General features: G+C 40.6%; 2 protein-coding genes across 11 annotated transcripts in view; one reads left to right on the top strand and one right to left on the bottom strand.

The window, feature by feature from the left end:
* NUMB (NUMB endocytic adaptor protein) overlaps positions 1-20,273 on the top strand; it is an 80,856-nt gene extending 60,583 nt beyond the window's left edge. For 2 of the 6 annotated variants that reach the window (XM_044436060.1, XM_044436061.1), the window contains exons 4-11: positions 481-513; positions 6,436-6,510; positions 7,901-8,041; positions 8,599-8,800; positions 13,644-13,943; positions 14,658-14,807; positions 15,454-15,609; positions 17,664-20,273. In XM_044436060.1, the coding sequence (XP_044291995.1) occupies positions 481-513; positions 6,436-6,510; positions 7,901-8,041; positions 8,599-8,800; positions 13,644-13,943; positions 14,658-14,807; positions 15,454-15,609; positions 17,664-18,379 (1,773 nt within the window). In that variant the 3' untranslated portion in view covers positions 18,380-20,273. The remainder of the gene's footprint in view (positions 1-480; positions 514-6,435; positions 6,511-7,900; positions 8,042-8,598; positions 8,801-13,643; positions 13,944-14,657; positions 14,808-15,453; positions 15,610-17,663) is intronic. The other 4 variants (XM_044436062.1, XM_044436064.1, XM_044436066.1 and 1 more) reach the window with 4 other exon arrangements.
* Positions 20,274-22,730: 2,457 nt separating this feature from the next.
* Positions 22,731-25,669, bottom strand: part of PAPLN (papilin, proteoglycan like sulfated glycoprotein) — a 65,990-nt gene continuing 63,051 nt past the window's right edge. For all 5 annotated transcript variants that reach the window (XM_044436576.1, XM_044436579.1, XM_044436580.1 and 2 more), the window contains 3 exons: positions 24,823-24,931; positions 24,227-24,402; positions 22,731-24,001 (listed from right to left, as the gene is read on the bottom strand). In XM_044436576.1, the coding sequence (XP_044292511.1) occupies positions 23,853-24,001; positions 24,227-24,402; positions 24,823-24,931 (434 nt within the window). In that variant the 3' untranslated portion in view covers positions 22,731-23,852. The remainder of the gene's footprint in view (positions 24,002-24,226; positions 24,403-24,822; positions 24,932-25,669) is intronic.

Raw genomic sequence — 25,669 nt, 5'->3', positions numbered from 1 at the left:
AGAGACTAGAAAGGATGAATCCCTCCAATTGTTTTTGTCTTATGCTATTTGAGAAATGTTGATTTTATCCCAAACTTTTGAAAAGACTTTAATTGATCTAATGTGTTAATTTCAAGTCACCATCACACAGTTTGGAATGTTTTCAAGTCTGCTGCCAAGTTGGGCTTATAACCATACTAAAAGCCAGGGGGACAAATAAAATTGAGTAAACATTTTGCATGAAATTGGGTCTGATTTTTCTTTTCCTCTTTTCACCAATTTCAGAGCTAAAGCCTATCCTAATAAAAGTCCATGTAATGCCTTTTTATTTGCATTTTCATGGAACTTTTCACATCAGCCTGTCACATTCTCTGTGGCCAACTCTAAACATTACCTACTTTCCTTCCAATTCCCATTTTTATGTATATGTTGGTTTGAAACCTTGGGACATTTTAGCTACCTACAGTAATAGCATTCAACTTGTCCCCCCTGTTCCTCCAGGAAAGGAAGTTCTTCAAAGGCTTCTTTGGAAAAGTAAGTTTAATGCCTCATTGTGTTTGCGCTATAAGGAGTTACATCCCTAGTATAGCTTTGCTATGTCTAAGAATGTCCCACAAAACTGGCTTCAGCTAACTCTGGGAACTGGTAAACAGGCTTTGTTTTCCCCTTACCCTTCCCTCAAGAGTCTCACATTATCCCAAAAAGTCAATTTGACATTGCAGAATGGTTTATTCCATTCCAGTCAGCCAGGAATGAAAGGGTGCATAATTGTTGGTATCTTTGGTAAAAACTTCTCAGAGAATGAATATTTCTTTAGAGTGGCATTGTTTTCCACTCAATAATGGAAGAGATCTGCTCTTGAAAGTGCAAATGTGTTCAAATTTATCAACCTGCCTTTCCACAAGGTAAACTTCAAAGTGGCTTATATATGTGTTTCTATACAAAGAACAAGGTTTGACACAAAACAACAAAGCCAAGATAATACCGAAATAAACAGTACCCATCATATCTCATAAAAGGCTTGAATAAAAGACCAGATTTAATTTGGTGTATGAAACAGAAGAAAGTAAAGGATTGGTGGGAAGCACGTTCCATGATTACGGTGTCACCATAGAAAAGATTCTGTTCCTCTTGGGTGCTAGCCTAACTTCTGTAGGTTGGCTTCTGGAGCAGGTCCCATGAACTTAACAAACCTGTATGCTTGTTGAGGTATAGGAGAAAATCATCCTTCTGATACCTGTGTCCTAAACCATCTAACATTGCAGTTTTCTCCACTCTCCTCCATGTGAGCAGTTCTTTAATACATGGTAGTCATGTTAAATTACACAGGCATAGGATATAGCAGGAAAGCACAAGTGGTTTGCACGTGAGTGGGTGAGCTGGGAAAAGTTAACGGTGTGCATCATTGATTGGGGTTTCTTGATAAGAATTGGGTATATTTAGTCAGAAGAAAAAATTGAGATAATTGGACCGCTGTCTTCAAATACTTGAAGGATTTTGCAGAAATATTCATGTCTCTTTGACTTTCCTCCATTGTGTTGTGGAATTGAAATGGGTATAATTGGTACTGTTATCACTTGATGCACACAAGATATTCAACACTGTAAAGATGCAAAACAATGTTATTGAGACACAAAAGTGAAGTTAAAAAGAAACAGACTGGCACTTGTTGGTTGCTTGAATATTTGCCTCTTTGTTGTGACATGCCTAAATAAGCTCTGATGCAACCCACTGCTTCTGGACATCACCTGTTTCCAGAAAGTTCCAGAGTATGTTGAAGAGCATATCTAAACAGCTTCGGAAAGCCCACGGAGCTATCAAAACTGTTCTGGAATAAAGCATCAGTCCGAGTTGGATTATACTGTAAAAATGTATAACAAACTTCTGGAGTGCTGTTAAATCCATTATTACAAAATGGGAAGAATATGGTTCAACTCTGTCTGTGCAGAGAGTTCCACCAAAACTCAGTAACTGGTTAAGGGAGGGCATTACTCAGAGGAGCAAGCAGGAGGCAAATAATACCTCTGTAGGAGATGGAGAGATCCACAGCTGATATGGGAAAATCAAACAGGTGATTTTCAACTCCTGAAGAAGTTGATTTCCAAAATGCATAGAGGCACAATATTTTTCCACATTTAAGTTTGCTTCCCATTTTTCACTTTCCAGCAAGACAGTGACCCTAAACACACAGTCAAAGTAACAGTAGCATTCTAAGAACCTGAATGTCTTAGAGCAGCCAAGTCAAATCCCAAACTTTAATCTGATTGAGAATCTGTGATAGAACTTGAGAGGAGTTGTTTACGCAAAGGTCCCTGTCCAGCCAGACAGAGCTGGAACAGGTTGTGAGATAGGTTGGGCTGAGAGTTTGTGACTGGCCTGGTGTTACGCGGTTAGTACCATGACTGAACTGGGACTAGATCCATCTGAGTCCTAGATCCACACTCAAAACCACTACATGGGGTGAACACTTATGCTACCAACAAGCACTGGTTTGTTTTTGTGCCACATCTTCACAGTGTTGAGTGTTTTGTGCACATCAGGTGCCAATTAAACCAATTTCAGTTCCAGGTTGTAACACAATAAAGTGTTTATTGTAACACAATAAAGTAAATAAAGGCAAAGGGAATGCTTTGCAAGGTATTGTAGATGGAACAATTTTGTTTTCTCTTGCTTGGTAATGTAGAGCTCAAAAATGGGTGTGCTCAAATTGCAAAGAAAATATTTTAACTCAATGTTAAAAAGGACATCCTAATGATACAATCAGTTTGATAGTAGAACAAACTACCTCAGTTGGTGGTGCTAGGTACTAAGTGTGTCATCTTGGGAGTCATTAGGATACCCCAAAGCAGGGATAAACTGGTGAATAGTATTATTTAATTGCGTGTGTGGGTGTGTTGCACTTGTACCGAAATCCAACTGTTAATGTTGTTCTGTGCACACAGTTTCATGGCAAAGTCATTGTAAGGGTCTGAACACTATTCTCTTTTCTGCCTAGAGGTAGTAAGGAATAGCCTGTTAAAGTGTTGCTTTTGCATATATAAACTGAGGAAGCCATTTTCTCTGAAGCAAAGTTACTTGATGCATACTGCTTGAGAAAGCAGGCAATTCTGTTATGCATGGCTTCTCTCTTCACCCATCATGGCTGATAGACCTTTATAGTGAACTCAGTACCATTTCTTGAACCTTTTTGATACAGAATATTTTAATTTAGCAGTAGCAAGTAGATAGCACTTTCAAATATTGGAAATACTTCGCATAATTATTGTGGGGCTGAGAGAGTGGCTTGCCTAGTGCCACTTTAAAGAGTTTATGGCAGAAATGAAATTTGAAGTGAGGAGCTCTTGATTCTTACCTTGCTATTTTAGTCAGTATGCCATACATGTGGGCCATCTAGTATTTCAGGTTTGGCTTGAATTTCATGTCTTGTGGAAAAGGGGAAAGTCTTTTTGGCTCCATCAGGCCACTACTAAATACTCAGATTTTTTTAAAAAGGTAAAATTGTGTACATGTGGAATAATCTGTATTTTATGTTACTGATAAACATCTACATCTTGTTTGAAGTATTAAATGTACACTTATATTAGGGCTTCAGGCATAGCAGGTGCACACCTAGCATTAAGATGCCTTTTGTCTTAGTGGTAGAGCTTCACAAGTAAATACATTTTATGAATTTTGGAATTGCAGGCATGGAGGGAAATTAAATGCTGAGTCTATGCAGGGATAAATTCGCTCAGATTCATCACAAATTCGACTCCACAGTTAATGTGGTCCTTGAACGGGAGGTTTCCAGAGCACAGTCTGGTCCACCTTGGTTGTATAGATTTCAATTGTTGCAGCCTGAGGATGTGGACAAGGTGCTTGGACAAGCCTGTCCTGCCACTTGTTTACTTGACACTTGCCCTTCGTGGCTGCTCAGCAAAGCCAAGAACGGGATGCATAGCTAGGTCCAGGAGTTGTCAACACCTCTCTGAGGGAGGGTTGGATTCTGGCTTCCCTAAAGGAGGCGGTGATCAGAACCATCCTGAAGAGGGCAAACCTAGACACAGAGATCACCCCCAACGTCCCATTCATAGGCAAGGTGCGCGAGTGGGTGGTGGCCAGACAACTCCAAGCTCTCCTGGAGAAAACTGGCCATCTGGACCCATTCCAGTCTGGTTTCAGGCCTGGTTTTTGGGCAGAAACTGCCTTGGTCACCATGTATGATGACCTGGGCTGGGAAAGGGACAGGGGGAGTACATTCCTCTTGGTTCTCCTGGACCTCTCAGCAGCTTTCAGTACCATCAACCATGCTATCCTTATGGATAGGCTGGCTGGGTTGGGGATTGGAGGCACTGCTTTGCAGTAGTTCTACTTCTACCTGGCTGACTGATTCCAGAAGGTGGTGCTGGGGGATTATGGCGTGAATATGACATCTTGCTTGTAATTGCATTCAGGATTCACAATTGTACTTAATGGCACTGCACTAGGTAAGGGAAAATGGCTTCCTCTCGACAAAAGGATGTGTTCAGATTCCCATTCACTGGGTTCGTTATTGCCTCTCAGCCTGATCATACAGATTGGATTGCTCTGAGAATAAATGGGGAGGAGGACAGATAAATGCCACTTCAAGTTGCTTGAAAGAAAGGTGGGATATAAATGTAGGAAACCTGTGCCCAGGCAGGAGAAGCACAGCCTTGATGATAGATGCCTAGAAAAGACCCTTGACATGAAACCAAACTGTGTGAAGAACTTTGGGGAAACATGACACAACTGATTGACTCAAACGTACTGTAAATGTAAGTTACTGGATTTGTACATATTGAAATTTCATGGCATGTATTGTGCTCCCCCAAGGGGGTTATCCTGTTTTACTTTTAAAATACTATGCAGAAAATATAATAAACTAACATGGTCCATCATTTGTGACATGGATTGCCTCTGTCCTGTGCCCCAGACAATAGGGTCCTTGTGTTTGCACAGGCGTAACTGCAGAAGAAGGAAGTGGTGTAGCCTCTCTCTCATAGTAGCAATTCTTTAGATGTCTGCTGATGTCCCCAGTGCAGAGAATTCTATGATGTAAGCTGCTCGTGTTACTGTAAAGCCCAGCTTTCATGAACCAAAGGGAGGTAACACTTGAATCAGGCAGGGCTTCCAAAAATGTCAAAATCCTGTTTAACTCCTTGCAAACTTTTTGTGGCTCTCGTTCACACACTTAAACTTTTAAATACTTGCTAGCATAAAATTAGCAAATACAAATTTGATATTTTTGGCATTCTGGGGGCGGGGGGAGAGAGAGAGAGAGGTTGAGTTTAGTCATGCATAACTTAACACATATGCAAAGTTTGCTTCTAAAAGCAATCACAAATCTATGAACTTTTAATCAATTTGCCCCTCTCTGAGGCAGTGTGCAGAAATGAAAGCTAACAAATAAGAGGAACTCGGCAGAGACTTTTGTTTCTCAAAATAATGGGATGGGAAGTGGGTCTGTCATTTCTCCACCAAGCTCTCCAGGGTGAGGACTCTGGCACATGCTTGCTTTCCTCCAGCTTCAAAGGATTCCCCAGTAGAAGGGAACAGCCCTGGGAGGTGTTGCATGGGGCAGTGGTAGGAATTCTGTTGGTCGAAATAAGCACCGACTAACTTGCTTCAGCCAACAAGCAATCCCATGAACTCGCTTGAAGATTCAGCTTTACGTTTTACCACTATGCACTTCCTCCAACACAAACCTGTTTTCTGCTCTATGGTTTGGGGGGGTGTCTTTATCTGCGTATGCATCTCTCTTAAGGGGACAGGAAGGGGCAGAATTGGGGAGACAAAGGGAAGGATATATTGAAGAGTAAGGTGGGGTATTGGGTGGCAGAGAGAAGTATTTTGTTTTCCCTTTTTGGCCCACCACCCTCACAATGCCTTGTGGCTGTACACTAGTGGAAACATACTTAGACCAACAAGGATATTTTGTGTAGCCAGTAACTTTAAAGTAAATCATTTAATATTAATGCTTGACATGAAGCAGGGAAACAAACTATTGGAAATTAAAATCAGTGCCATAATTGATGGTGGTGCTGCATGAATGCTAGAGCAAAATAGGGTGCTGGGAAGTCAGAACAAGAGCACTCATTGCTAAAACTTGCAACAAAAGCTACTTGTGGTGTAACTCCTTAAGCATCAGCATTAACTGACAGTTTATTTTGTATTTTAATAGGTAAAGAATTTAAGCTAGAATTCTTTGCCTTTACATGAATTTATTGACCTACTTGACTCATTCTGTTCTTTTCCCCTTCCTTTTGTACTATGTTCTTGAAAGACTGGCTTCAGCTTGATTCTCTGGAGGTTTTGTTTGGTATGAATATCTGGCTTTGGGCACTCTTACTGAAGTTGGATATCATCTACACACTCGCTTTTGGAAGGAGGAAGCTGGCAGCTAGCCTGATTGACAGCACAGCAGTAATAATGTTTCTCTTTTTCCTTCCCTGCAAGAGCGGAAAGAAAGCGGTTAAAGCAGTCCTGTGGGTTTCAGCAGATGGACTTAGAGTTGTTGATGAAAAAACAAAGGTTAGCTGCTGCCATGTTTGGAACCAGCCTTGATTAAACTAAGTATTCAATGTGAAATCCCATTGTTCTCTCTGCTGCTTCCAGTGCAGGATGTTATATTCATTTAATAAGTACATGTATGCCTTATTAAATTAATCAAGGATGGTTATTATTTATGGCTCACTTCATTTTTTTAATTTTACTTTGACTTTTTCTAGTGTCACATATTCTAAGTGAACAATGGTGTGTTTGTTCATTCAAAGAAGTAGTAAAGAAAGCCAAATACATGACCTGGATGCTGTTTCTGTCCTTGTAAAAAAGCTTTAGAAATATGTTATTGATCTGAGTCTCTTTACTTCATCTTGTGAGAATGCCATGGTAAACGATTTAGCACTGGCACTTTCCAGATGTTTTGGACTAACTTTAGCCAACTTAGTAAATGATCTGAGATTGTGGCAATTGTAGTCCAAAACATCTGGAGGGTGCCAAATAGACTACCCCAATTTAAAATATTAAAGGGTGATTCATCTCTTAAGGCCCTGAGAACCAAGAAATTTCACAGTCATAGTTTTGACCTCAGGCTTGAAAATACTTCTAGTGCTTTATAGAAATGGAACATAAATCTTAATTTGTAGTTCCTGCTCATAAACTATTTCTTATCCCCAAGGTATATGCTTCTTTAACTGTATTTATCTTTTTGAATATCCAAGTGAGTCAACTCCTGCTCTGAGATTTAAAAAGTAGTGTGCATGAGATTATTTCAAATGGCCTGCTTTATGCAGGGGTTCCCTTTTGTGCAACAGTCAGTTCAACCCATGCTTCTTCCTAGTTCATTGGTAGGTACAAAGATCGCAGTGGAATCCATTCACTGTTTGAATATAGTGATCCTTGAGAGTATTGGCAGAGGGTGAGCCATGCCAACCAAAGATGAGCTGCTTATTTTTGCAGCTGACTCTTCCTGTTGAAGGACAAGGATAGTCTGTAGCAGATTGTGCCCTTTGGTAATGTGTAATGTGGCACTGGGCAGCACCTCAGTGTTGCTGTTTGGAACATTACAAGTAATACATTGGTGTGCCTCTACAAGCTCAATCCTCCATGTTTTTGAGGAAGTTGGATACCAGGGTCAGGTGTGGAAATAATATATCTTTAAGAGTAAGGAAATTTCAGCAATTGGATTTAATACATTTCTGTAGCAGTTGAAGTTTCCAGACTGTTTTCAAGGGCAGCCCCATGTAGAGTGTGTTTCAGTAGTCCAGACTACTGGACAGACTACTAAAATCAGTGAAACTTCTCAAGAATGCTTTAAATTTACATGCTTCTTAATAGAAGTATTAGCTTTAATATTGACAACATCATATTAATATGCCTTATTGCCTTAATTGACTGTATAATCTTATCTTTTTTTCTTTAGGACCTTATAGTTGATCAGACAATAGAGAAAGTTTCCTTCTGTGCTCCAGATAGAAATTTTGACAGGGCATTTTCTTACATCTGTCGGGATGGCACGACACGGCGCTGGATATGCCATTGCTTTATGGCTGTGAAGGACACGGTGAGTTGTGTTTAGGATCACAGAAAGCAAGATAATAGCCAAAAGTACTTCTTGTTGTTTGGGGGAGTACTTTTCAGGTTCAAAAGGTATTTTAGTATACACATTTGGTGACGTATACTAAACTTCTTGTCCAGAACTTTCTTCTGGTGTTGTTTTCCTCAGTATGGGTAGTACATTCACAAAGTTTTATTATTTGAAACTTGGAACAATAACATTCTACAGTAGTAGCAATAGTCCTATATACAGTTAAACACATGATTTTTTTTAGTGAATATGTGGTATGGATTTTATAGCATCAGTAATCTAATATGAGCTATCTATACAGTGCATATCACTACACTCAGCTACTATGAAGATGTTTAGTCTCTTTTTCTAACAAATATCTCTCTCCCACCAAATGATTAATAATATGTTTATTATGACAGGTTGTAATACTTCCTTTGAATATTCTTTGTCAGATTTTGCATGCAGAAAGGATGTTTATTTCAGGTGTAGCAGTGCTTAGAGAAGATGCGTGGTTCTGATTTCTGTTTCTGATTGACACACTGTCTCTTCAGGGGGAGAGGCTGAGTCATGCAGTTGGCTGTGCGTTTGCAGCCTGTTTGGAACGAAAGCAAAAGAGAGAGAAGGAGTGCGGGGTGACTGCCACCTTTGATGCTAGCAGAACCACATTCACGAGAGAGGGATCTTTCAGAGTTACTACAGCAACTGAACAAGCAGAAAGAGAAGAAGTAATGAGACAGTTACAAGACACAAAAGGTAATGAAATACAAGTCGGCTCACTTGGAATATGGGCTCTTTTGCCATGAATTCATACTTCCTCAAACTACCATTTTACCAGCAAAATACCAAACATAGTACATACTGGTTTTCTATACTCATCTGCCATATTAAAAACAGTGTGATGATGAGCTCTACTGCATTATGGGTAATTCTCTTATGCTCATGAAGATATATTCAATGCCACTGAAACTCTAGAATTTTTCCCGTATTGTTTTGTGTGGCTAATATAAAAACTGTCATGCTTAAATGCCCTCTCCTTATGCAGAAAATTGTATGTCTCACCCAAACCTGAAGACAGATAAGGGTTACAGCCAATCCTGTGATATCTTCTTTCGTCATTTTGGATTTTTTTTTCCTCATTGCCCAATATTGCTATGAGTAAACATCTTGGGGACATGCACCCAGATAGACTGTTCTCAAGATACTTTATGAAATCAATCATAAAATATGAATTCATGACTGTATATATCTATTTAGACATCCTGAGTTTTTGAACCCAAAATATTCTTAGCAGTCCCTTTTTCTCTGAAATGGATAGTAAAATGAATGTTTAACAGTTGCTGTGCATTAGACTGAAAGAGATAGTGTCTTATTTCCTCTCCATTGAGTTACTGTCCCCATATCTTGCTTTTGTATGCCTGACTTGGACTTGCCAAAACTGAAGGAGAACATCCTGATATTGTAGTTGGGATAATCCTGGAACAAGTCTGAATTTTCTTATGCCACTTCTGCTGGAGGATGTGCATCATCATGGCTAAACATACTTGAGAAATAGCTGCTTCAAGCAATGATCCATATTTTCCCAAGCCACTATTTAAGGTTTTTCAGCCAAAACCCCTTTTTCTTCCTACACTTCTTTTCCCATTAATTTTACCTTATATAATGAGCTGCAGCAGTCTGCATTTTTTCATTTATTTTTCATGACCAAAATATTCTACTTTTCTGTTTTTCTCTGCATTCAGTAATTTCTTGATTCTAAGAACATAAGCAAAGCCATGCTGGATCAGATTAAAGATACATCTAATCCAGTATTCTGTAGACACGGTGGCAGACCAGTTGTCCATAGGATCCCTCAGAAAGAATGGGCCCAAGACCTCCCTGAGCCCAAGCTCCTCAGCAAGTATTGTATGCAGGCATTAAGCACTTCCTGACAGTTAGGACCCCGAGGGTATGGAATGGGCTTCCACAAGAGGTCGTTGAGGCCCCATCCGTGCAGGTATTCAAGGATAGGCTGGATGTCCACATGGTGGGCATGTCGTGAGCGGAGCCGGCTGGTGCCGGAGGTCAGACTGGATGGCCCGGGAGGCCCCTTCTGAATCGCTCTGTTTCTATGTTTCTATTAATACTTTTTTGTTGTTATTCTTCCAGTTCATGAAATGGGTAACCTTCTGTGATAAATCAAATTTCAAATTTTATATTGCCTTTATGGAAATTTGTGTTCATGTGCACAATTCCTTGCTGTGCATTATGAACAAAGCATTAATAACATTCCTAATTTGTTAAGGATGAAGTTATTTTAATATAGTGGTTGACGAACAGTAGTTGGGCCTCAATTTTCCTCCAACAAGTTAGTTCTACTTTTTCTCTGTGCATTGTACATGTGGGCATTGCCACGCAGTACAAGGCCTGCATTGGAGAGAAACTTCCAAAGCTAAATGTCACGGAGTGGGCAGGAGCCCTCCCCGCCTTCCGGGGCCTTGGGGGAGAAGGGGAGCTCTTTCCAACCACTCACCTTGCAGCATCGCCTGCTCGGTTTGAACTTTTACCTCTTGTCCTTTGTTTCCTTGTTTCTTTCCTTTCTCATTCCTCCTATTAAAAAACCAAACATATATTTAATGAAATTCTCTCTGCTTTCTTAAAAAAATACAACTTCACACCCCACTTTTATTTTTCGCTGTCTCCTGCTGCATGCTTGCTGTCTTCCCACAGCTGCTGCCACGGCCTGAGGGACACCTGTCCTTCGTTCTTCTCACCATTCTTGCTCTCCTCTCGTCTTCTGAGAGGAAAAATGGCCGCAGACCCAGCGTTCCGTAGTTGAGCCTCGTGCGCTGCTTGCCTCCTGGCTGCCAGCATCCACTCCCTATGCCTCCTCTGCCTCAGCAAGGGGCATGTAGTGGAGGCTTGCCCACACTGTCAAGCATTCAAAAAAGAGACGTGCTGACAGGGGCGGACCAGCTGAAATTCACTTTATGGCAGCAGGCCCTCCACATGGCCGATGCAAAACCGGAGGCCCAGAGGTCCGATGGCCCCCAGGTAGCTGAAAACCATGCGAGCTGGGAAACGCTTGAGCCAAAGGAAGCAGGAGGAGAGGCTGCTGGCTGCCACCCCATTGCTTCCAAGATGAGGAAGCACCATGTGTGACCAACTCCCTCCTTCACCCGCTACTGAACTGTTGCGTTGCAAGAAGGATGGCATCTTTTTTAAATATTTAGATCTTTCCTTTAAAGAATTTAGTTCAGTGTCCTTGATTTCTCCCCTTCTTTTTACTCTTACAAAACCATGTGAGCTTTATAGCTAACTTGGTCATTTATACCTGGGCCTCCCAGTCCTACTCCAACAAGCTCTAACCACTATACCACACTGGTATTTATAAAAATTAAGAAGGGAAACTGGAAGGCAAACCATCGAGTTCTTTGTATACTCTCTGAATACATCCTCCCACTGCTTCTGTAGGGATTGTACCTGTGTTACTCAGGATATTGAATTAATATGCGTGGCTGAAAAGCAGTTAATGCAGAAATCAATATTCCAATTGGCTATTTGAAAACCATAGTTTCATTATTTTAAGAAATTGAGGTGCTGCAGCTCTTATGAATGTGTAGAAATTGCTTATTGATGTATGATACAGTTTAATTACTCTAAAATGCCCAAACAGAAAATTTTTAACATCTAGCTTCAGAGGGCTGGAAGTGCATATTCCAAGGAATATGCAACCCAAGCCTGCTTCTTGGAGTGTAAAGGGGCTTTGCTTTATTGTGATCTTGAAACAATGTAGCAGTGGTGGAGATGAGAAGAGAAATGAATCATAAGTGTCCTGTTTTAAATTGAAGTAAAGTAGCAATCTTCACTGTGCTATAACAGTGAAGCTGGCATGAATCTAACAGAAGGGAAAGTTCAGCCTGACACTCCATTCTCTAAATGTTACAGCCAGGAAACCATTCCTGCTGATAATGTATTCCTTCAAATGAAGCTTAACAGGAATTGGTATAACCACCAATCTGTGAGGTTAGAAATCTACTCTGTTTGACTTAAGTTTTCAGAGTTTATAGATACCTCAGAGGTGGCTTAAATCTGTAAAACAAACTACAAAAATGCATGCTTAATCATACACTAACTTTTAACTTCTGTTAAAAGTCTTTAGTTTGGATCCATTTTAACTCATTTTGTATTATAAAATTTTGATTGAAGAGAGTAATGGAAAAATATGGCTAAGTGGTTTGACTACATTCTTTTCATTGCATGTGTATGAAGAGCACACATATGTGTGCACACATGCACATCTATTTATAAAAATAAAAATACCAGTTTCTAAGAATTGTACGTAATGTTTAACAAAAGCACACTGAATATCCAAATACATATCCATTTGCAGGTGGCATTTATATGCCACCCATTCAAATATTGAATGGGTTGTATAGTTTTCAATCGATTGCATTATAGAGATGAGCATTTAACTGTCCAGTATCAAAAGTATTGGGATGCGGGTGGCACAGTGGTTTAAACCGCTGAGCTGCTGGGCTGGTTGATCAAAAGGTCGACAGTTCGAATCCGCACAACGGAGTGAGCTCCAGTTGCTTCGTCTCAGCTCCTGCCAGCCTCGCAGTTGGAAAGCATGCACATGCAAGTAGATAGAAAGGTACCACTTCGGTGGGCAGGTAACAGCATGTGTAGTCATGCTGGCCACATGACCATGGAAACGGAGATGAGCACTACCCCCTAGAGTCAGGCATGCCTGGACTTAAATGTCACGGGGAAACCTTTACCTTTTTATCAAAAGTAATAGTCTTCCAGCTGTCAGAAGATAGTGGAGAATCCATTTGGGTTGAGTGAGTATTAAGTCCCAGGAAGCAGGCAGTTAATTTAAAACAACAGCCTCATCAGTAGATATTAAGATGTGCTTCTGTGCAAAATCACCTTCTCTCAAAATGGGGATTACTTGACTTTGCCAAAACATATACTTAAAAAGAAACATTCGCTGTGATACACCTGCAATTATTAGTAGACTAGAGATGTGGTGACACCTGGTAGAAATGAAATTAAGGTTTTTGCTGAATAATATGGAACCTGAGAACCATAGATGCATCAGATGCAAATGCTAAGGCAGCAACACATTGATGGGACAGTCCAACCACCTATTGCATTCCTGCTTTATATCATATTTGTACAGCAATAATAAGTATAGGCATGGATTCTGTGTCTTTTTGCCCTCTCAACCTCAGTGCTAACTAATGCTGCATTTTCCATTCAACTGTAGCTGGAAATTAATATTTAGCATGTAAAATAGTGAATGCCAAAAAATAATAATGTTGTTTGAACATGTAACAGTTTTTAGATGGAGTTGGTTGGAATGTTTGCTAAGCTAACCTGGGTAGGTTACATGGCTGGTTAATTGTACTGATCACTGTGTATGCCTGAATTATGATAATTCAGTGACTGAAGGAAGCGAGTTCTTTTTAGAGGTATTAGCATTTTGCACCAGGAAATCAGGTGCTGTAAAATTATGGAATAGTTCATGATTGAAAATAATGTTTGACTAGCCATAAAGATTCTTTAAGTAACATAGCTGCCCTAACGTTTATCCTTTTATTTTCTCTCAAAGTTGAAACAGATGTGAAAACAACCACTTCAAGTGTTGTATCTGGCACTTCAGTCCCATCTCCAAGTTCCCCAACCTCTCCTACTTCTGAAGCTGTAACTTCTGTTGACAAAGAGTCAAATAACCCTCATGCTATCCCACGAAGACATGCTCCTATAGAGCAACTTGCTAGACAAGGCTCCTTCAGAGGTTTCCCAGCTCTTAGCCAGAAGATGTCCCCATTTAAACGCCAGCTCTCTCTGCGGATAAATGAGTTGCCTTCAACAGTGCAAAGAAAGACTGACTTCCCCATGAAAAACTCAGGTAGGATATTTCCTCCTGTATTAAACATTTTGTTCAGTTTAATGCATTTTGAGCTCATTTGATCTTTGCATTTGAGGGGGGCCTCTGGAAAGAGATGTTGCTGGCATAATTCACTTGCCCCTTTCCCATTTCTCTCTTGAAATTTCAGTATAAAGCACCACTTTTACTACCAGCTTCGCATGATCATATACTTCTATTGTGAACTTAAATTCTAACAGCTTTCCTTTATGCAATGTTTCTAGTTATTGGCTCTGCTTCAGTGTTCTTGATTTAACCTTCAAGGCCTTTGAACTGTCTTTACCAGTATTTACAGTCTGAACTATATGGAGCCAATTCAAGGGTAGGAGTGGGTCATGGACCTCATGGTTTCAAGCATAGCAGCTCATATGTGTCTGCACAGAGGAATATGTGTGAAAGTTGTAAAGCTTTGCTATGTTACAGCAGTTATAATGGATACGAGACAAGAAATGACATAACATTAGAAAAAAGGAACTGCATCTTTAGTTCTATTTTTTGAATACTCTGTAGCAGGGCTACAGGGTTCTCTGAGTTCTTAATTTTCTTTCTCAGGTCTTCACCATGGATTTATGGAATGTTAGTTGCAGTCTTCCATAGCCAAAGAAAAAGAAATGTGGGTGCACAGAGAAAGGACAGGATGAGCCCTCTGTATTAAATTGTCTGTGTAATCTATCCAATCTATATTCTTATTTTCAGTTCCTGAAATTGAAGGAGAAGTGGATAGCATTAGTGCCCTGTGCTCCCAGATTACGAATGCATTTAGTACACCATCTGAGGACCCTTTCACTTCTGCCCCAATGACAAAACCAGTCACTACGGTTGCGCCACAATCTCCTGCTTTTCAAGGTGCGTCCTCTCTGAGCTTGGAGATATTTGTGATGCTTCATTCATTGGCAGTGCTGCTTTCCTCTTGTGTCATTATTTTGTCTTGCAGCTGTCTTGTTTTGCTTTTGAAGCCATTCTGTTTTAACTCATATGTTTGCATCATTTTTGTGTGTTAGTGTCCTGAAAAGATGAGAATTCATACAAACTGCTCAATTCATGACTGATCATAGAAATCATAGATTTTAAGTAAAATGGCACACCTTTGGAAAAAATAGATAAAATATTAATATATAGTGGATGTGTAACTTGAATTCAGATGTTAAGACATTTCACAACTCTTCTAGGAGTTTTCACCCTAAATAAATATTTATAAAATTAGTGAAATACTACCTGGTGGCTTATCAGTTTGCAGGCCAACTTATCAGGATTCTCCTAAAGCAGTAGTGAGATACCACCCAACTATCTTTCAAAAGAGTCAACTTAAAACTTTAAGATACTGAATAAAATGCATTATGGAAAATCCCTGTAGGTTACTAGGATGAAAGAGTGACCAAGTTGTTGCTATGTGTTGCATGTTGGCAGAAATCATGCGTTTATTTTAACATCCCAAGTCATCTGCATGCCTTGCATGAATTAACAGCATTGATGTTGTCTGCTCCCATTTTAGTTAATGGCACTGCCTCTGCCTTCAGTGTGCTTGCTGCTAAATCAACTCAAAGTACTGTAACACCCACAGCAATGCCAGTTCGTGAAACCAATCCTTGGGCTCATGCCCCTGTTGCTCCAGCTGCTGCTAAAACTGGAGCTGCAGCCTCTCTTTCTGGTAAGACCGGACATCATCCCTGTGTGTCGCTTTTAGAAGGGTAAAACATGTGGTACTGGATTAGTGGAACCTTGGTCTGGTTTTCTTAGTTAGGTTTTAATATCCTAAACATACCTTGTGTGATAGAAAAGCAAAGAAATCAGTTATAGAAGAAATGTGTAGATGGGCAGGAGTGTTTGAGATGGAATGTTTTGCTTTATTTCAGTGATTAAGAAAAAAAATAGTTGAGTTGAGAAAATGTATAAGACCTCATTACAATAAAAATGTATAAGAACTCATTACAAAAATATCCTCAGTAACAAGGATATTTTTTTATTTTGAAAAGTTTACTATATGATCCTTCAGAAAATCAGCACTTGATTCTTTAGGTAAACACCCAGCACCATAAATCTGTCAGTAATTGTAATATATCTACATTCAGCTTTGTCTAGTGATCAAGCAACAGATGGAGCAAGTAGTGTTCCAGTTATAAGTGCTAGTAGTAGAAGTAGTTTTTTAAAAATGTAGATACAGATTCCACATATATTAATAACATTTATTTATGCTATCACTGCCCTGAGACACTGTAAAGGGTCACATACAAAATGTTTAAATAAATAATTTTTTCCCAAAATGTGCATACTGTGGAGGAGGGCTATTTGTGTATTCACTAATTCATGTGCAGGATAAATGCACTGATCTGAAGACAGCCCCATGTATTATATGACAGACAGGACTGTTGTATATCTATCAGTATATCCCACAGTGCGTGGCTGACATACATGTGCTTTTATTTCATTCAGAGTTCTTGGATTCAAAAGATAATTGAAAATGTATCTCACGCCACATTGCAGAGACTTGTGCTGCTTCTCTGATATGAGACTTCTCTCTTTTCGAACTACTCTGGTCCATGCAGAGGACTTGAGCAAAGGGAGAGGCCAAGTCACACACACAAAGGCAAGCTACTAGGCCAAACCAAATTTCCAGACCCCTGTGGTGCCACATTAATGTACGCAGCTACTCTCATACAGTATCTCTTTAGTGAAAGTTCTGTCTAGATTAGCATCTGCCCTCCAAGGTCTGAAGCTAAGACATATCATAGCCCTGGCAAAGAACTGAACCTGGGATTTTTTTACCTGACGCATACATGCTCTACCACTTGGCTATAGCTTTTCTTAGTTGAAGAAAAGAGCCAGCAGTCTCAAGACCAAATTTGAGGATGGTAGGAAATAAGACAGTAGCATAGCATTTCACACAGAAAACTTGGAAGATGTGAGGAGGTTGGGGTTTAGCTTTGAGAGCTAAGATGGTGGGTGCATGGGAGGCAGAATTAAAAAAATGGATTAAGTCGAAATGAAAAAAATGAATAGAAATAAACTGAAATGTTAAGTATTGAACATTACAGACCAATTAGAGAGAGGTTAACAGACTGACTTGCATAGAGAGAGTAAGCAAAGATTAGAACTGAAGGAAGGAAAGCAACAAACTGTCAGTAAGTACAATTTCAAACTACAGTATCGCTTTTTGTTTTGCAGATTGATAGTTCTGTTTCTTTGAGTGCATACATGTAGAGGATAGTACAAATGTTTCACATATACACTCTTGTAATGTTATTTGGACAATGTACTTCATTGTTTCTGTGATTCCATACTGGAATGCTTAAATCTCCCAGTGCCTGAAAACCTTGTGCAAACTGTTGACAACCATGTCCATTCCTCTAGTACATTTTTCGTAGGTAATACTCAACTTTCCGGAAATGATGAATGGAGACAGGATGGAACCAAGAGCCTATACATATTTCTCCTTAATATTGTCCAGTCCCACTTCTAAAATCTGTCTTCAGGCATAATTGCTGTAGATACCCTGCACATTTGTATTTGCATTTCTTCATTTCTAAAAATCTGCTGTATTAATTGCAGCAGAGGGATGCATTTCTCAACTGCTGAGACAAAGCTGACTGCCCTAGCCCAGTTAAGATTAAAAGCAGTTTCAGGGTCCTCCCTCAGCTCCCTTTTCAAGCAGCAGTGATCAGAAACCTTGCCATTCACCTTGCCAACGTTGGCTTTCCCTCACAGGTGCTGAATGGAGTGATAACTCGGGAGCTGCTTCACCAAGTATGTTCCAGGCAAACCACAGACGTACTCCCTCGGAAGCAGACCGCTGGCTGGAAGAGGTATCCAAAACAATCCGGTCACAACAACCACAACCACAGCCGCAGCCTCCAGCCCCCCAGCCGCTTCTCCAGCCTGCTGCTGGAGTTTCTCAGGCAGCAGCAGCTTTCCCAGCAAACACCTTTATTGCACCTCAGCCTGTGCCTGTTGGTGTGGTGCAGCCCATGCAACCGACTTTTATCCCAGCTCAACAGTACGCTGTAGCAAATGGAATGCCCTACTCAGCTCCCAGCGTACCAGTGGTTGGGATCACCCCTTCCCAGATGGTAGCTAATGTCTTTGGCACTGCAAGTCACACTCAAGTTTCCCACTCTCATCAGTCACCCAGTCTTATAAAGCAACAGACTTTTCCTCAGTATGAAAGTAACAGTGCTACTGCCAGCCCTTTCTTTAAACCTCCAGCCCAGCAGCTCAATGGCTCAGCTGCTTTCAATGGTGTGGACCCAGCCAAATGGCCTGCAGAGGACAAGCATGTACTGCCGCCTGCAGCTGCTCAGCAGGTTGATCCCTTTGAAGCACAGTGGGCAGCACTGGAAAGCAAATCGAAGCAGCGCACCAACCCATCTCCAACTAATCCTTTCTCGAGTGAGTTGCAGAAGACCTTTGAGATTGAACTCTGAGCAGCCCTGTGGCTCATACTTTGTCTATGTGTATGTGTGTTGAGCTTGGACATAAGGGGATACAGCAGGGATTTCCAAGCAGCATTCTCTAGTTGCCAATGTCCCTTGACATCTGAGTGGGCATACAGGGAGGGAACAATCAGGAAGAGGGGGAGTGGCTTCCGTTCCTGGCCATGAAACAACTGGGAAATAATCCAGGAAATGTACCTGCACCACTGGCTTTCCTGCTTGGGAAGCTGAATGATAAAGGAAACCTCAGAAGGGCTGAAGATGGGAACTGAGCCCTGAAGCCCTATCTCTACAAGAACTTCAGAAGACCTCATAAGATGAAAAGCAAATGACTCACCACTATCTCTTCTAGAGTGTATCTACCTTCCTGTGGGTGACCTATTTCCCTGAGGGGAAGAGAGGAGTAGCAAGAATAGAGGCACAGTGATGAATGGGCTGAAGGGGAGAGCATGAAAGCTGCTCGGTGTATGCTGTCAGTGGAAAAGGATGAGCTTCCATTTTGAGTAACACAGTGATTATTATATATAAAATAAAGCCAAAATCTTTATTTTTATGCATTTTAGATTATTTTAAATAGTTCTAGATATTAAAAGCGGTTGAGTTGTAAGTAATCTTGCCAAAGTTATAAAGGAGGGGGGTTGGATGTAAAATTGTACATAAGATTGATTTATCACTGATTTTGATTATCAGTAATATGGGAGTAGGGTGAGGAGCAGAGTTCCTGGCTTGTTCTTGTATGTTCATTGTAAGTAGCATATTGCAACTACAATCATGAATCATGACCAATAAAAAAGAATCACTATAGAGTAGTTTAAGAGCAGTATTGTCTTGGTTTGGGAAAAAAATCTTTTTTAAAGGAAATCAAACTAGATTATATTAGAGTACCTATAGGTTATTTCATGTACTCCTGCAGCTTCCTTGTCTTAAATCTGTTTTAATACTACTGTGACAACTTAACTGTTATCATATCTACAATCAGGTTTATTTGGGAATCCATTTTATGTGCATTGAATAGATTTTAGAGTTTTGTTTTGTTTTTTTAAATAAAGCTCCCTCCCGCCATTGTTCAGTGTGAAAGCTTGTGGCTAGACTGCAGCTATTCCATGTTCTTCCCCGGCAGATCATGAAATCCATCTCATTTTTAATTTTACACTTAAAACTTGGCCTTACAAGCAAATGTAAGTTATATATTTGTACTGATGATTTATAATCTGCTTTAACAGAAATAAATGTTGGTAATAGATGATACAGCTTTCTCAGCAGGCTTCCTTGTACTTTTCCTACATCTTCTACTCTTCAAACTGGGGTTCAGCTGATAAATACCTGGCCTACCAAAATTAGTGTAGATGTGTGTTGCCATTTCTATTTTTGTAAGATAACTTAAACTAGGAACACTTGTGTCTTCTGGAAGCACAAATTAACCTTGCTTTAACTGGAGTTCTGAAGTGGTCCAGTAAATGCTGATTATTTTCCCCTCAAGAGTTTAAGTGACTATGCTCCTATTAGCTAGTCAGATGAAGCCGAGGACAAAGGCTGTACATGAACCCTGTCACCTGGGATAAAACTCCAGTGCACCTTCTGTCACTTTCCTTTACTGGTCAATGAAATGGTTTTAAAAAATCAGCGGTCTCTGCTAGAGAAAGCTACCAGTCACAATCAGGTGTATCTTTAAAAGATCTCTGAAAATCCTGGACTAGTATGACATGCCTAAAACTGGTGTAACTTACTGTATGCTACCAATTCCAGTGTTCCTGAAATGAGCTGTCTTTGTATTTTGGAAGGAGAAAGTACTTGTATAATCTGTCTGCCATGCAAAACAAGGGTTCAGTGGAAAGTTTCAGTTGTTGTGCTAAATGCTGCAGTATTAAAAACATTACACTAGGAACTTGGATCTGCTTCATTAGTTTTGCTGCAAATCATTCCTGCATATTACTGTATTGTAGATATGGTCTCTGTGCATATAAATAGGATTAGATCTCGGTATACCTACAATCTGAGAATGCTCAGTCTAATGTGTGAATACTTATTTACAGAAATCTTCCTGCACTGCATGTTTTTACAGGTAATCTGGTATGAACATTTTTGTCACATCAGGCAGCTTCTTAGGAGAATATGCCTCTCATGTTTATAATGTGCAAAATAGCTTTCTGGATGGGATCTTAAAGCCTGCTTACATAAAGGTAGCTAGTTCAGGGTGCAGTTGCATTTGGTCACAGTTTAATATAGTGATCCTAAACCTGTGTATATTCATATAACTTGTAAGACCCTGGTGCAGATGATGGGCTTCTGTAGGCTGGTGCATTTGCTGTAAAAGTGTGGAATAAAAGGAAACAAGGCATTTGTTGGCCTATTCAGGGTGGTTAAGGAGAGGCTCCAAGATGACAGCTGTTTGTTCATTCATTCATTCAGAGTATTTGTATGCCGTCCCATCGCATTCATCATTTGGTATACTCCCACAGACTCTTCACATCATGCAGGACAGTCTTTGTGCAAAGGTTATTAGCATATCAAGGGTAACCCCAACCTGAAAGGCTGCTGCTTTCCTTTTCCTCTAATTTTTGGTATAGATTGCAGGGGGACCATTAAGTTGGAAGCCTTTCATGCAGACTGCCACAACAAGCATAATTTTAATATTTATTTCTGGCCTGTTTCATTGTAAGTCACTGTTACTTTGCATATTGTGTGAGCTTCAAGTACTTGAGAGACTTTGGGCAGGACATAAGTGGGCCTCCTCTCTTAGTGAGTCTGGCTTAGCACCACCATTGTCACCAGCTTTGGTTCCTCACCTTCTAGCTTGTTTAAATGCGAGTGAGCCTGTGAACAAGCAGCAGTTGCATCTACTCTTCTCCTAGCTACTGTTTATACCTAGGCCAGTACAAGAGGTGGATAAGCAACAGGTTGCAGTGGTGAAGGTGAACAAGGTCATTAACCCTCAGCAGGTGCCCAGCCCTGTTTACCATTGCCCACAATTTACAAAATTAATAGATTAATGAAAAAATGTCCTTGAAGAACAGCAAAGAGGACTATTGTGTAGGGAACCTTGCCTTTATTAGTTTGGCTTGGGGCACTAAGTCTAATTGGTGCTTCTAGTTGCAAAAGCTGAAGGAAAAGTTGATGGATAAAGTATGTTCAATAAAATTCCTTGCTAGTTTAACTGAAAAGTCCTTACTAGTTTTACTAGAAAATTCCTTACTAGTTTAGCTAGGAAAGTCCATTAATTTTAGGAGATAGCTTCTTCTGAGATGTAATGAACAGCTACACTTTGTATTCTTTATTCATAGTCTGTGGACTTTTTAAAACTTTTACAGAGTAGTGTCTTAAAGAACTAAAGAAAGTCAGCCAATATTATTGGGATACATGAAAAGAAGGTTTAAAGGACATGAAAAACCATGATACCGCCTGAACTATTGTGAGTTTGTTGTGTTGTCTGGACCCAGTTCCAGAGTTCCTGCTTGGTAGGATTAATTTTGTGAAAATGTCGAGAGAATTAATATTCTGTTCTAAGGTTTCCACTGCAGCTTCTCTGGTCATCCAGAACTGGGCTTGCCATATTGCCATTACTGATGCAGAAACAATACAGAGTCCCCTGGCAAAAGAATCTGCATAAGCCACTTCTATTTATCTCTATTGCCTAGCAAAAGGCACATCATTTCTTACTTTATTCTTATTAGATGAGGGATGTGGCTGTTTCCAAAAGTAAACAGAGAGAGAATGTGAAAATATACAGTGGAAGAAGGAAGGAATCATGGCAAAACTGTTTATTTTCATTTCAAAAACATTTCTGTGGGGGCTGGAGTGACTGGGATGCATTGCAGACATGCAGGTATACTCAGTTGCAAGCATATGGAAAGGACATGGCTTTCCCTTGGGGGCTGCCAAGTTGCATGGTGAGGATGGGAAGACAGTGGGCAGCACAGAAATGGCACTGCCTGGGTAACCACATGATCATTGGACTGGTAAGTTCAGGTTAAAATCCATATGCCATAGAAATAGCACAGAGTTGTTTGACATGTGTGAATTCAGCCAGTGTCTGACCATTTTTCCTTCTGCACTTGGTTTGGAACCCCACCCAACAGCATTGAATTATAGGTTAATAAAATTGACTGCTTTGTAGTAGGTTAGTACAGTTGACTACCATTACTCAAACCAATATTTTTTAGCATTAGTAGTCCTCTTAGATGCTATATATTACCTCTATCTGGCAGTAATTAAGCTGAGCAGAAAGAGGCAGGGCAATATTTTGAAGCACCAATAGCCTAGTAACCAAGCATGCTGGTACTCATGTGGAGGAAAGACCGTTCCCCCCCCCCCCCCGCACAACACAGTTTTAGACTTCAGTCTTACATAGGCAGTCCCCAGCTTATGAAGGTCCAAGTTACAAGCAACCCCTACTTAATGAACAAACTGCCATAAAGCCTATTTTTTAAAAAAAAAATTACTGTGGAAAATTGTCTTCACCATAGAGAGGAAGTGAAAGGGGAGAAATGGAAGGCCTCCGAAACATGCCTTCTAGCCTTGTCTGTCCAGAGAGGGAAATCTCTCCCGCAAGGTGAGTTGGGAAGCGGGGGCGGGGGCTAGAGAAATTCACAAGTTCTCCACTGACTGACTATACATGATCTGACTTACATACAAATTTAACTTAAACACATTTCAATTTTCTCAGGTACTGAACTTGTTCATAACCGGGGAACTGCCTATGCTTATTTAACTCTGATTTAACTCAATTGAACTTGTGTACTTCTAAGCATATTTACTTAGAAGCAAGTCACACTGAGTTCAATGAGCCTCGTCCCCATAGCCTTACAGATATCTGATGTGCAGGACTCCACCCACATTATTACAACAGTGTTCAGCAGCTTTTTAAGTCCCTTGCAGTTTCACCTAATTTTAAACAGTGTTTACATATGGCCAAGACATCTTCATTTGTAATTGAAAGCATCTGTTGTGAAACAAATCCACTTGTCTGCTTGTAAGTCTTGGAAAGCTGAAAAGCACTGAGTGAACATAGGACACTTGAGATAATCACAGAGAGAGTAGATTCAAGGTCAGCATGTGAGTTTTTACAGAACTGTGGTCAGCAGTTTCTTTTGCAAATGACTGAGTTTTCATCTATTTTTGTATGTAGTTTAAAGGTGAGTATTGCTCATTATCATTGATCTGACTTGAGGCACTGGTCTCGCTTGTTCATAATGCTTTGTTAGAGAAACAATAACTTGGTGTTTCCTTCCATCTGTGGGTTAGCCAGCAGTTGGAGAATTAGCTCATTCTCTTGGCTACAGAAACATGATGAGGGCGGAAACTTGACTACTGCTGACTGTTCTGGCTGTTATATTGGCCATACTGACTTCCCAGTGTATATGCTTGAGTAAACAAATCTGAAATTGCGCCTTGAGAAATCACCACTGTAGGTAAAACAAGTCTTTTATCTGGAGCAGGATCACAGGTGTCGGAGGTAGCATGAGCCTCAGCCATGATGGCGAGAACAACTGGCACAGCAGAAGCTGGAGTAATATTCGTTACTGCAGAGCTGGGCCTGTACAATAAGGTCGCAGTTGGCAAGGTGTGGTTGGTCAACACATTCCCTGCCTGTGTCCACGGGGAAGGGTGCATGCACTGGAAGAGAAGGAAAAAGGCAGAGGTTAGAGGACACTGGAACCTATAATTTCACAAAATAAATTTACAGCTGAAGTTAGCATTGTGGGTATATAGAATTAAGTACATTTTAAACGTTATATCTGGAGCAAATTTATTCTGTATGAAAACCACAATTTGAGAAACATAAAAATTGTAGAAATGGCATACAACAAAAATATCAGCAGGACCGCAGTGCACACCTACCTTCTGGCATCTTCTTGAGAACTTGCACGTGAGTACTAGCACTGACAGAATTGCTGCCACTGTAGGCATTGCAGGTGTAGGATCCCTCGTCACCAGTCTGCACATTGTTTATAAGCAGGCTTCCATCTTGAGACATCTGGACACGACTGCCATCTGCTCTCACTGGAACACCATTCCTAAGTAGAAATGAGCTACTTCGTTGTCATGCACTTTGAAAAGGAGTTATCTTTTATCGACTACAGTCCATACTTTGAGCAGAAAGAAATGAAGATAGAAAGGCAAATTATTTTAACAAGCCCACGTTAATACAGCTTTCTAAGGAACTTTCTTAAGTCTTTCAGAATACAGCAAACCTGAATTCACCAGTGCTCTAGCAGTGCAAGTTTTTGCTTGACAATTGCCTAAAGTCTCACTGGTGCCAAAGGAGGGAAAGGAAGACAATAGAGCTGGAAGAGCCCAGACGGCCATCAGATCCAGCCCCCTGTTCAGTGCAGGACTCCAAGTTAAACCACCCCTTTCAGATCGTCGTTCAGTTGCATGTTGACTGCCTCTAGTGTGGCAGAGCGCAGAGTAAAAGCACAGTGCACTTTTTTTACCTTGACCATCTTACGTTGACATTATTGCCTCTCACAACACACCGGAGATGAGCAGTCTCCCCCTCCGAAACAGACAGGTTAGGTGGCAGATCGCTGATTCTCAATTCTCCTGAGAAGGAAAAGGGGGGTTGTCAATCCCAGGAACATTCTGCAAAGCATGTTGGAATGCTGCTTGGAATACACAGCCTTCACCGTAACAACCCAAAGCCCTGCCGCTTGTGTAAACTTGGCCTGTAGCTGGACGCTAGCCTACTATAAAGTGTGGGAAACGAATCACAACACTGCTTTCCACAATGGCATCTTTGTTCAAGAACATTATGATGTAACCAGGAATCCTCAGTCGGGAGCCTCTTTTTCCTTAGCCCTCTAGCAGGAAAAATATGAATGCCTTGCATGAGAAATTCACATGGTTCATTGGGTCAATAGCAGCTCTTTCTGGAGCCACTCTCTTCTCTTGATCCAAGGAGGTCCCTCTGAAAAATACAGCTTAACTGTCCACCACATGAAAAGCCTGTGCCTTTAAGGTGCAAAGTGGTCTTGTTCCCACTCTCCCTGCAGACTGATAACTAATGGGAGGCTAAATATTTTGACAGGTTGTTTTCTATTATAGCCATACCTGTGGTCTCAAATGTGGTGATACTTGGTGATGCTGCTAATTAAGATGAGTTGAGCCAATTCACAGAAGTAGCCATTCAAGTAGGCAGCTGCTTGAACTACAACCACAAGGGGGCTGAGCTGTGTGCATGTGGCTCATTTTTAGCAGTTTTTTTAAAAACTGCAGCACTGTATTGCCCATTTTACTGTAGTTGTGCCATTGTCAGTTGCAACTGCCCAAAGTGCAGGGATC

The sequence above is a fragment of the Varanus komodoensis genome, unplaced genomic scaffold (assembly GCF_004798865.1).
Source record: "Varanus komodoensis strain SLA01 unplaced genomic scaffold, ASM479886v1 scaffold3, whole genome shotgun sequence".
Classification (NCBI taxonomy): Eukaryota; Metazoa; Chordata; class Lepidosauria; order Squamata; family Varanidae; genus Varanus; species Varanus komodoensis.
The sequence above is the reverse complement of the archived record's forward strand: the minus strand, read 5'-3'. Positions and strand labels throughout refer to the sequence as shown.